Below are 10,116 nucleotides of genomic sequence, written 5' to 3' on the forward strand. Positions count from 1 at the left end.
CGCGGGTGCCCATTCCCTCTCCATTTCAAAAAACAAAAAAAAAAAAAAAAAAGACGAGAGACCTCCACCAAGGCCAAAAGGTGCTAACAGCAGCTAACTCGTTCCCTTCCCTTGTCAAATACGTTACAAAGATTTTAACTGACTGTCCGGCAGCCATTTGAGAGTATTTTGCCAGATATCGCACAGCAATGTGCTCAAGGGAAAAAAAATGTCTTGAACCTTTTCTGATCATTCGTTATCAGCAGCGGATCACGGGGTCCTGACTAAAAAGCGGAGAAAATGCCACAGTGAAAGGCTTCACCTTGACGCTGCTCATCCGCTCTTCATTCCAAACTGCAATTTCAGACAAGCCGGGCAAGACCCGCGACCACGACTAAGCGGCGGCCTGAAAGCCACTTGACCTCGGCCCGTGATTAGCGTGGCCGCTCGTCACTGTGTTTGTGTGCAAATTCGACTCCATTTTGGCAAAGCGCGATTTATTGATCGAGCCCTCGATCGCAAAGACTCTCGCGTCCTCCCACATGAATCTGACGAAAACAATTCCAACAAAGTGGGAATGATTTATTTAAGGAACTGAGAGGTACAACAACAAATGAACAATCAACAACCAGAACGCAGGCGTGCAAACAAAAACGTCGACAGTGTGCGTGCGTGCGTTTCAACTGGGAAAGTAGGCTGAAGCCACGGGAGCTTTGCTGCGTGGCGGCGGCAACTCTGACGAGGAAAGAGAGGAATCGGCCCATCCACACGGGATGGGGCGACGCAGTCGATTATGTTCTACACGTGTCTCACATCGTCGTGCGCTTGGGACGGCGTGTTGCGTTGCGATTGTGTGAAGTCACCTCTGGGAATGAGAGCGCCGGCGAGACCGTAGACGGGGATGCCGTCGTCTCTCTTAAAGTATCTGGCATCCAGTCCGCCGGCAAAGTCGTTCGGTCTGCTCGCGGTCGCGTGCGGAGAAAAGTGTGCCTGCGGGGGGGCAAAGAAAAGAACAAAAGGCGTCGGGCGCTCAGTCCGGTACGCGCCGTCGACAAAGACGGCGGCGGCGACGCTCTGGCTTACTCGGGGGCCCAGGGACATCGGGGCGTTTTCCGACGGCTCCGGAAAATTCTCGTGCAGCCGCTTCTCGTCCAGCTGCTTGTTCAGCCAGCCGATCACTGACGACGACAAGCGCGACACGCGCCGAGTCACGCGACCGCGCGGTTGGGACGAGACGGACGCTCCTCACCTGTCTTGTTGTTCTGCAACACCTCCTTGGTGTCGGACAGCTGCTTCACGCTCGACTCCAGCTGCTCCTTCAGACTTGCGATCTGACCGTCAAAAACCCACGCGCAGATGGACCAAAACACAAAATCAAACACAAAAATCCACACCGACGCCCATTCATGACACGAGAGGAAACGGGCCCGTGAACAAGAGTGCCAGTAAAAAGCCCGCGCGCAGCCACGCGCCCGCCATCCTTCGGCGCGTGCCGCTCACCTGTCGGTCCTTGTCGTCGAGCTGCCGGCGGGCATCCTGCGCTTCCTGGTGGGCTCGCTCCAGCTTGGCCGAGGTGTCGCGCACAATCTTCTCCTGCGCCACCAGCACGGCGCTCTTGTCTTTGTTCTTGTCCTGCTGAACTTGCAGCTCGCGCTGGAACTTCTTGATGATCTCGTTGCCCTGACAACGCCGCCAGACGTCACGTCAACGGGCAGCAGCTTTCAAAGCCTCTTCACATCTTAATCGCGACACCGTTAGATCGGGCCCCGTCGATTCATCTGACATCGGCCCTTTTCTTTTCATGAGAATTCTTCTCGGCTTGCACTCAAGTCATTGGGAGTTCCTGACGTTGCGCCATTTGTCCACCAGATGGAGCTCTGAATCCACTCGATCCAAGATGACGCGGCGCTCTCGCGTGACGGGCCAACATTTACAACCACCTCACCGGTTACCTCACGCGGCCAAGCGCATTTCTTGTCGGGACTGTCAAGAAGAAAAGGGGGGGGGGGGGACACCAACCTTTTTGACATCTGCTTCCAAAAACTCCACCTGGGCTTCAAGTTGTCGCAGCTGAGCTTCTTTGCCGTCGGCGCTCTTCCTGAGGGATCCCTGCAGAATAAAGAGAGGGCGGCGTGACGCGGCCCGCCGGCGTCCGAGCGGGCCGCCACAAACCTGCTGCTGCTGCGCCGCCGTCAGCGCTTCCTGCGTTCGACTCATCTTCCACTCCTTGTCTTCGACTTCCTGCTGCAGGGCGGCCATGCGCGCCCGCAGCTGCTCGGCCAGCCGCTCCTTGGCGTGCAGCTCGGCGTCCGCAGAGTCCTTGTCGCGCCGCAGCGAGCCAACCTGCTGCTCCAAGCGCCGGCACTCCTGCGTCACGCGGAGCACACTTTTTTTTGCCGCGGTCTCCGGAGCTGGAACACCACGTCAAGGAACCCCGGTGCCGCTATTGGTCGACGTACCTCCTCGGCGCCCGCCAGCTTGGATTTGAGGTCCCGGAGGGCGGCCTCGTTTTTGAAATTCCTGTCGCCGAGCTCCCCGCAGGAGGTCTCCAGTTGCGCCAGGCGGCTCTGCATCTGCTGGCTGCTGCGCTGGTGAGCGCTTTCCAGATCTCGGCGGACTTGCTGCGTCTCCTGTCGCAGGCGCTCCTGCAACTGGGACACGTCGCCGCCGCGCCGTCGTCACTCGGACATCGGCAACATCGGGTCGTTCGGGGTGCGGGGGCCTCACCTCGGCCGCCCTCTCCCGCTCGGACCGCAATTCGTCGGCGTGTCGGCTGGAAAGAGAGCTGCTCTGAAGAGTCCATTCTGAACGCAGACGCTCCATCTCGGTGCTCTTTTCCGACAGCGCCTGGTAAGACATCGCAACGGGGGACGGGACTCAAAACTCTTTCTTGGTCGGCGAGACCGTCGAGCCATTAGCGGCGGCGCCGAACAAAGACCATGGCTCAGGTATTACGGACAGCCATCGAATGGTTTGATAGTCGATGAGCGGTCCATCGATCGCCGGAGTTTGGTGCGTTTTCCGCTTTGAATAGTGAGGGAAAGCGACGAACCTGCTCAGCATTGTGGAGCCGCTTGGTCAGATCATCTTCGGTCGTTTGCAGTTTGACCTCCAGCGCTTCTTTGTCGGCCTGAAAGGCAACAGGCTTTTTGCACGTGATGAAGTCACTGGTCAAGTGCTTCCCACGTGATGAATTTGAAAGATGAAAATACAAAAACGAGCGCGGACGCACGTGAGCCGATCTCGGCGCGAGCGTGCCCGCCCATCTGATTCCCCGCTGAAACCTGGCCCGGCTCCAGTGGGCTCTTTTGGCATTGGCTCACCTTGAGAGAGGCCAGACAGGCGGCCAGGTAGTCCTTGACGTGCTTGTCCGAGGCCTGCGCCAGCTGCAGAGAGAGCTGGTTGAGGTGCTTGAAGGAGCTGCTTTCCATCACGTTCAGCTGGGCCGGGCCATCCAGTGACGGCGAGTCACACGACAGCAGCAGCTGGAACCTGCGGGGCACAAGAGACAACCAAACAACAGAAAGCCGCCGCCGCGTAAATGCCGTCGGCTCGGTTAGCCGCCTGCCATGCCGCAAAGAGAGACGGCGTGCCGTTTTCGGCCGGCGCTTTCCTTAAAGGAACAGCGACCGCCGATGTTGCGCTTGGCTAACAAAGAAACCATTGAAGCCGTTCCACGTATGATTACAGCCACTTGTGGTTTGATACGAATCGTGTGACTGTTGAAACTCGACACCGTCGTTTGTGTCTTAAAATGAAGACAAACTGAAGAAAGTTTACTTGAGCATTACAATCGTGCGACGGGTCAAAGGAACAGAAAAGCTGTTCTTAAACGTTACAGCACACATTCTTTGGCTTTTTTTTTGAGAAGGGGAGGGGGCTCATTTGAAACACCAACAACACGGGTAGTGTTTCGTGATGACAAAACATGTCGTATTGCGTTTGAGAAAATGCAAGTGATCCATGTTGACATCGGGAGGAGGAGGAGGACGGCGCAGTACCTGGGATGGCTGCAATTCTGCTCCGATTGACATTGACGAAGAAGCTGCGTCAGCATCTCGGGGAACGACGTGAATTCAATCAGTAGCGACTGCTGGACTTTCAAACTACATGCAAGATGACCCAAAAAAAAAAAAAAAAAAGCTTGAAAAAAAAAAAAGCCTACACGGACACAGAAAATTATACTTCTTCAACAAACCTTTGGAAGTCTTCCTCAGATATTGCGAGGCTAAAGAGAAAATGGGGATCGGCGTCATTGGTTAGTCTCACCAGAAGATCCTGAAGAGCAAAGAAAATGGATTTCAAATCGCTTGATTGACACCTCCCGTCAAAGTGACTCAGCCTGTCTCCGGGAAGAAGAGGCGGAGAAGGTCCCCAACTCATCTCCAGTGATCATTACTCCCGCAGAGCACAGAGACGATGACAGATAATGAATGCCCGGGAGCAGAGATGGGCAATCCGTCCCTGGACCCAAAGGGTCCGTCTGTCCGGACGCCCATTTTGGGACGGAGGACGAGAGTTTTTGTGACAGTTGTTTGAAAGTCTGTAAGTCGCAAAGGTCTTATTTTGAAAAACACAAGCTCTGCCTTCACGGAGGGCCACGGGAAGCTGACAATCTTCACGGTTGAGGGGATGAAAGTGCAAGGATTTCCATCCTTCTAAATCAAACCGGGTCTCGAAACAATTCATTGATTCTGAAAAACAAATCGTGATTCATTTTATGAAGTGAGCTGTGCGAGTTTGGAGTCTTCATCTATTTCCCCGCAAAGTGATGTTTGAGAACGCTCCTTTGGAGACAGCGGCAGAGTGCAAGTGACAGTTTCTCTGGGTTCGGCAAGAATAGGCAGAGGAGAATCAATACTGGCGAGGCGACACAGAAAATCGAAGGAGTGAAGACAGGAAACTGCAAGGGACAAAAAAAAAAAAAAAAGCCGTATGCCATACTCACTCGTTTGCGGACGGCACCAGCGCTCGAATCAAGCTCGATCGTGACGCGGATGTGTTCTTTTCTGTAAAATAAAAACATACGTCATCATACAGATAAAACATTGAAGACGTTCGCTGGCGGTCAAAATGTGTTGTGGTGAACCGGAACAACAATTGATCGAAATCAGCTGTCTTTGTTGTCCTCATTCGCCTTGAAGGCTATCAAGTCGCAACCGGGCCAATCCGAATGGCATAAATCCGACTTCGAACACAACACTATCAGAATCGGTTCGGCTTAGTTAGTATTTCGTATCCCTTCAATCAAGACAAATTTACGAATCAATTCAATTGGCAATGAGCTTCCAGCTCAAAGATTTCATTCCCAAATCAGGCACAGCAAAGGGCTTTTGATGGCAAACTGAAATCGGAACTTGATCACTTCAGCGTGTTGAGTCACGTCTAGTCTGGAGTCACACTTGCCGCGTACCTTTCATCGCAGTGTCGACATTTAATGACGACTTTGAGAACTTCGTTGAAAATCACCTCCATGGTGAAGCGCCCAAACGGATCGTATTTCTTCTTCGTTGGTGAGATTTTCTTTTTCGTCGCGCCGCTTCCTCGGCGGTCTGTCGGCAAAGTACACGTGATCGCCCCCCTAAGGAGAGACCCGCAGGTGCGCCACGTTGTTGGTGGCGAACTCCTTGGGAGTGAATCACGGAGCATTCGTCCTCTTTCTTGCCAGCTGAGCACTCGCTGTTGTCGGGCTGAATATTGAAAAATGATGTTTACGTGCGCCTTTGAGGAATGGCACGTGTTGGGTGAGTTGTCATTCTTTTGAATATTTTTTTCTCCTCAAAAATATATCTGATCAAAGGCAAAAGAGGCATGCCATGGTGACTGATTGAAAGCCAGCCCAGCGCTAATGAGCAGCCAGGTGTCAGCCGTTCGTGCTCCTCTGCCATTGGTCGCCGGAGTGCCTCAGCCTGCTTTAAAGCCCGTGCGGGAGGTTTGAAGCGTGCTGCGTTCAATTTGCAACCCTTCAACACTGGTCAGAATGGCGGCTCGTCTATTGGCTGCTGCGCTGTGGTGCGCTTTGGCTCTTCCCGGCTTGGTGGCGCCTCAATCTTTGCCTTCTTCGGTCACGTGCGGCGAGCACAGCGTGAAGGCGGCGGCCGGCATGGCCGTCCGGCACGTCAACCGACACCACAAGCACGGCTTCAAGTTCCGGCTGCACGAGGTGCAGAGCAGCAAATACCAGCAGGTGAGCAAGTCGGGGCCGGCCGAGCCGCTCCTTGGGAGATGATTGAGATGGGCTCGTCTGGCGGCTCTGCCCACGCAGGTCTCGGGAGGTTGCCATATTGACGTCAACGTGAAGCTGCTGCAGACCAAATGTCACTTCAGCAACCCCAAACCCGAGGCCCAGTGCGAGATGTGGCGGCAGAATGAGCGGGTGAGCGTCCTTTAGGTCCTGCCGGTCGCTTCTGTCTGTGATGTGCTAACCGTGTTGTTTTTTTGGTGGCTCAGGGCGCGGTGGCCATCTGCAGCGTGGAGTTTTGGGTCATGTGGGGCGCGGCCAAAGTCACCCGCCACGAATGCACCACCCGACCAGGTCGTGAGAGCCCCGCTGCTTTAGTGCTTGCCTGTGAAATGCTTTATTGTGGCGAGAGCTGACGGCGAAACTCGGGCGCCGCCTTGTTTGCAGAGCCGTCCGACGAGGAGCTGCTGCTGATTTGCCCGTCATGCCCCAAGCTGTTGCCTCTGGATGACCCGACGGGCGTCGGTGCCGTGCGGGAGGCGGTGCTCAAGTTCAACCGGGAGAGCGAGCGGCCAAATTACTTCGCCTTGCTGGAAGTGGCTCAGCTCACGAGCGCGGTGAAGATCCTTTGAGTGTTTGTTTGGATTGCCGCCTGGCATCCGCCGTCCTTCTGAACGCTCACTCGCTTGGTCTCCTGTGACAGAACGTGGTCACCATCGGCACCATCACCCAGCTCAAGTTCGCCCTGGTGGAGACCATGTGTCCCCGAGAGGCCTCGGCCACTTTCGCCGCCTGTACGCCTCGCTGCCCCGACCGAGCTGTGAGTTGCAACTTGCTGCTTGACTGGCTCTTTCTTCCACAGGGGTTGCTTAAGTTTTGCCACGCTTGACGGCTTTCTGGCAATTGACTCTTGACCCGGCTTAATTTTTTTCCTTTCTCCTCAAAGTATCACGTCTACTGCCGAACCTCCTATTACAATTCCCACAGACAAGTGGGAGAACTCGAGTGCGAAACGTACCCGCCCAAGGTAAGTCTGCAGCCAAAGCACCGCGCCCGTTTAGGCGGCGGAGAGCCTCACCGTTCCTCTCGGGTCTCCGCAGAATTCAGAGTCCCTCCCAGCTGACGAGCCGGAGCCCGTTTGCAGGCCGCTGTTCCACCAAAGTCCGGAAGCTTGCGTTTGCAAGGACAGGCTGAAGAGTCCCGAGCCGTCCCTCCACCACATTTGTCCCTTCCCGCTCAAGTGACTCCTGCGGAAATAAAAACTTCATGCTGCTCATCCTGTGGTGTTTTCTTCTTTTTTTTTTTTTTGGGGGGGGGGGGGGGGGGTGTCACGCATTACACTAACTCAATTTGAGGTTGGACAACTATTTCCTGACCAGCTCCACCCTTATTTTTCCACTCTGCATGGGGCTGAGCGTGTTTCAAACTCCAGGTTAATTTAGGTATAAGCGGAGTGTGCCAGGAAGTGTGCTGCGTTTGCCACCTGATTTTTATTTAAATTTTTTCCCCCCCCTGGCAATATGCTTTTAAAGCCCCCCCAAGTATGTCAAATTTCATTTCCCCCTTTGAATTTGTGAATTACACTTTGCAAAGAATTTTTTTCAAAAAATGTTTTTCTAAACTTGTCAAAAGGCATTTCATTATGTTTTGGATCCCTTTCAGGGTTAGAATTTTTTTTTAAGTTTTAAAGACAATTCATTAAGAGGGGGCACGGGTTATTTTCCAATTTGGGCTATTTTCTGTTATTTACTTCTGGAAATAATCAAAGTAGACCTTGACGCTGTCTTTACACAAAAAGTTTCACTCAGAGAAGGTTCTTTTTCCTAATCAGAGCCCGTTCATTTCCTTGGCTCAGCTGAGGCGAAAGAGGCGTCGCCATGGTGACCGATTGAAAGCCGGCTCAGCGCTAATTGGCAGCCAGGTGTCAATTGGTCGTCCTCTGCGATTGGTCGCCGAGCTCCTCAGCCTGCTGAAGGCCCGCGCCCGAGCTTTAGACTGACGTGTTCTGTTCAAGACGGCCGCTCACCTGTTGGCTGTTGTGCTGTGTTGCGCTTTGGATCTTCCCGGCTTGGTGGCGCCTCAATCTTTGCCTTCTTCGGTCACATGCAGCGAGGACAGCGCGAAGGTCGCGACAAGCCTGGCTGTCTGGCACATTAATATATATATATATTAAAATGTGAAAGGTTCATAATTAACTCACATCAGTGCTCATCTTATTGAGCATGTCAGCCCCTTTCATGTATTAGAGCATTTGGCAAAATTATGGCTGCCCTTTGATTTCACCCGCGACGGGACGATCGTTAGCCCACATTTATGTCCGTGGTTGGTGGCGCACATCTCCCCCTCCTGATTTTGTCATCACGTGTAGGTTTAAAGAGTTTCATTCGGCCTTCCTCTCAAAACATGAAGCAGATTGTCAGTGGAGAATTAGTTGGGATTTATTTTCTATGTACATGATATGTGTTATAAATATCGTACAGGATAAGCACGGAAGGTGGTGTTGTCACACCGTGTCGGGGACTTCTAAAAAACAGAGCTGATCGCCAACTCCCTCTGCGCATTCTTTCAGAGTTTGCCACGCTCGGACACGAGCGCTGACCACATGACTGCAGGATCCATTTGGGAGTGTCAAACACTTAAGACATGCCGCGGATGCATTTTCTTGACGGTTTTCTTCACCCTCCAACTTCCAAGATGCGAGCAGGAAGTCGAATGCACCTTGAGGAGACCTGATGGGACTTCTGATGCTGCTCTCTGGTGGCGCCTCTGGCACACACATTCATCCACAGTCAAATGCAGCCAGGCACACATCATTATACACGCACACATCAGACTGTACACACACATACACGCGGGTGCTGCAGTTTGCGGTTTCTTGTAAACTAAGAAGCTCCTGATGAACATCCAGGAAGTCATCGTTCCTTCCCTGCCGCTTCCGTCATGTTGGTCTCTTCTTCTTTTGTCTTTGTGGCGTGCGCCACGGCAGTCACTGGCCGCTGTCGGCGATGACGATAAGCGCCGGTCCGGCGCTGTGCTGCGCCACCTCTGCCTGGGTGGCGCTGTCGCCGTCTTGACGTGGGGCGGGCGCGGCGCACACGCCGTGCGTGTTGATGTTGTAGACGCCGGGAGCGAGGAAGCAGGCTCGCAGCTCAAGGTGACGTGTCTGACGGGGACAAAGCGACAGCCGGTAGCGAGTCTGGCCCACCCAAGCGAAGCTACATGCGCACTCGCTCCACTCTGAACTATAAAAGAGGGGAAAAAATGCAGAGGAGAGAAAGATTAGCCTGCACGTTCTTGTCTGTTTGTGAGTGTACTTGTGCGTGCCCGTGAATATGTGAGCGAGCAGGCAAAGACCCAAAACCCAAAGTTGACAGGCAGACGAGCGCACGCACGCACCTGCTGGTTTTGTGCCTGAGGTCTACGGTGACGTCCACATCAGTCCAGTAGCAGTTGGACAAAACCAAAGAAACAGGAACCACACAAACACTACAAAAATAAATAAACAAATAAGTAAAAAAATGTACAGCTGCACTCGTCCGCATTATCCATGCGTGCAACCTGTCGCGCGTGAAGTTGTGCGCATATGTCTCCGAGTAGTGCAGGTTACTCTTGATGAGTCGTGACAGTTGGGTGGCCGGCAACACGGCGGCAGGAGGCGGGTCCGACTTGAACTTGAGTAGAACCATCTCCTGAGCTTCCTGACAACACAACAGCAACACGAGACGTGAGCGTGTGTGACATCACTCCATTGAAAGACCGACTGCGGCATCAGGGTCACGGCAGGAAGCAAAAAGCAAGCCCGACCCGCTAGGCTCAAACTCGTAAAGGTGCAGAGGGCAGAAGCAGGCAGATCACCTCAAGTGGCACTCATGCACAAAATGGTTTGTTGCTAGATTTTGTTTGAAGAGAACACTGACAAGCAGCTCGCACTGAATTGTCATAGAGAGAAAGGGGGG

At 53.5% G+C, this 10,116-nt stretch overlaps 3 protein-coding genes across 7 annotated transcripts in view; 1 reads left to right on the top strand and 2 right to left on the bottom strand.

The window, feature by feature from the left end:
- Positions 1–546: 546 nt before the first annotated feature.
- On the bottom strand, positions 547–5,654 carry sass6 (SAS-6 centriolar assembly protein). Its single transcript, XM_019871814.1, has 15 exons — positions 5,393–5,654; positions 4,928–4,988; positions 4,178–4,257; positions 3,981–4,085; positions 3,303–3,471; positions 3,032–3,109; positions 2,707–2,826; positions 2,439–2,630; positions 2,152–2,346; positions 1,999–2,088; positions 1,480–1,659; positions 1,229–1,310; positions 1,063–1,157; positions 843–969; positions 547–714 (listed from the first exon to the last, which is right to left on the bottom strand). Exons 1-15 carry the CDS (start codon positions 5,626–5,628, stop codon positions 659–661), a joined length of 1,866 nt encoding a protein of 621 aa, XP_019727373.1. The 5' UTR covers positions 5,629–5,654; the 3' UTR covers positions 547–658.
- A 128-nt stretch (positions 5,655–5,782) lies between these two features.
- Positions 5,783–7,436, top strand: LOC109516968 (alpha-2-HS-glycoprotein-like). The gene is made up of 7 exons (XM_019871815.1): positions 5,783–6,166; positions 6,245–6,355; positions 6,430–6,514; positions 6,608–6,777; positions 6,864–6,980; positions 7,107–7,187; positions 7,261–7,436. Exons 1-7 carry the CDS (start codon positions 5,960–5,962, stop codon positions 7,402–7,404), a joined length of 915 nt encoding a protein of 304 aa, XP_019727374.1. The 5' UTR covers positions 5,783–5,959; the 3' UTR covers positions 7,405–7,436.
- A 1,137-nt stretch (positions 7,437–8,573) lies between these two features.
- The window catches only part of trappc8 (trafficking protein particle complex subunit 8), a 24,226-nt gene continuing 22,683 nt past the window's right edge, over positions 8,574–10,116 (bottom strand). For all 5 annotated transcript variants that reach the window (XM_019871756.1, XM_019871753.1, XM_019871754.1 and 2 more), the window contains 3 exons: positions 9,719–9,858; positions 9,557–9,646; positions 8,574–9,402 (listed from right to left, as the gene is read on the bottom strand). In XM_019871756.1, coding sequence (XP_019727315.1) covers positions 9,147–9,402; positions 9,557–9,646; positions 9,719–9,858 — 486 coding nt within the window. In that variant the 3' untranslated portion in view covers positions 8,574–9,146. The remainder of the gene's footprint in view (positions 9,403–9,556; positions 9,647–9,718; positions 9,859–10,116) is intronic.

This window comes from Hippocampus comes, unplaced genomic scaffold (assembly GCF_001891065.2).
Source record: "Hippocampus comes isolate QL1 unplaced genomic scaffold, H_comes_QL1_v1.1 scaffold307, whole genome shotgun sequence".
NCBI classification, from domain to species: Eukaryota; Metazoa; Chordata; class Actinopteri; order Syngnathiformes; family Syngnathidae; genus Hippocampus; species Hippocampus comes.

Coding starts and splice junctions, on each gene's coding strand:
- sass6 (XM_019871814.1), bottom strand. CDS start 5,628: ATGCTCCGTGATTCACTCCCAAGGAGTTCGCCACCAACAACGTGGCGC. Junction 3,110..3,302: donor CCTGTCTGGCCTCTCTCAAG/GTGAGCCAATGC, acceptor GTTGCCTTTCAG/GCCGACAAAGAAGCGCTGGA. Junction 2,631..2,706: donor AGCGGGAGAGGGCGGCCGAG/GTGAGGCCCCCG, acceptor GACGTGTCCCAG/TTGCAGGAGCGCCTGCGACA.
- LOC109516968 (XM_019871815.1), top strand. CDS start 5,960: ATGGCGGCTCGTCTATTGGCTGCTGCGCTGTGGTGCGCTTTGGCTCTT. Junction 6,167..6,244: donor AGAGCAGCAAATACCAGCAG/GTGAGCAAGTCG, acceptor CTGCCCACGCAG/GTCTCGGGAGGTTGCCATAT. Junction 6,515..6,607: donor CGAATGCACCACCCGACCAG/GTCGTGAGAGCC, acceptor CCTTGTTTGCAG/AGCCGTCCGACGAGGAGCTG.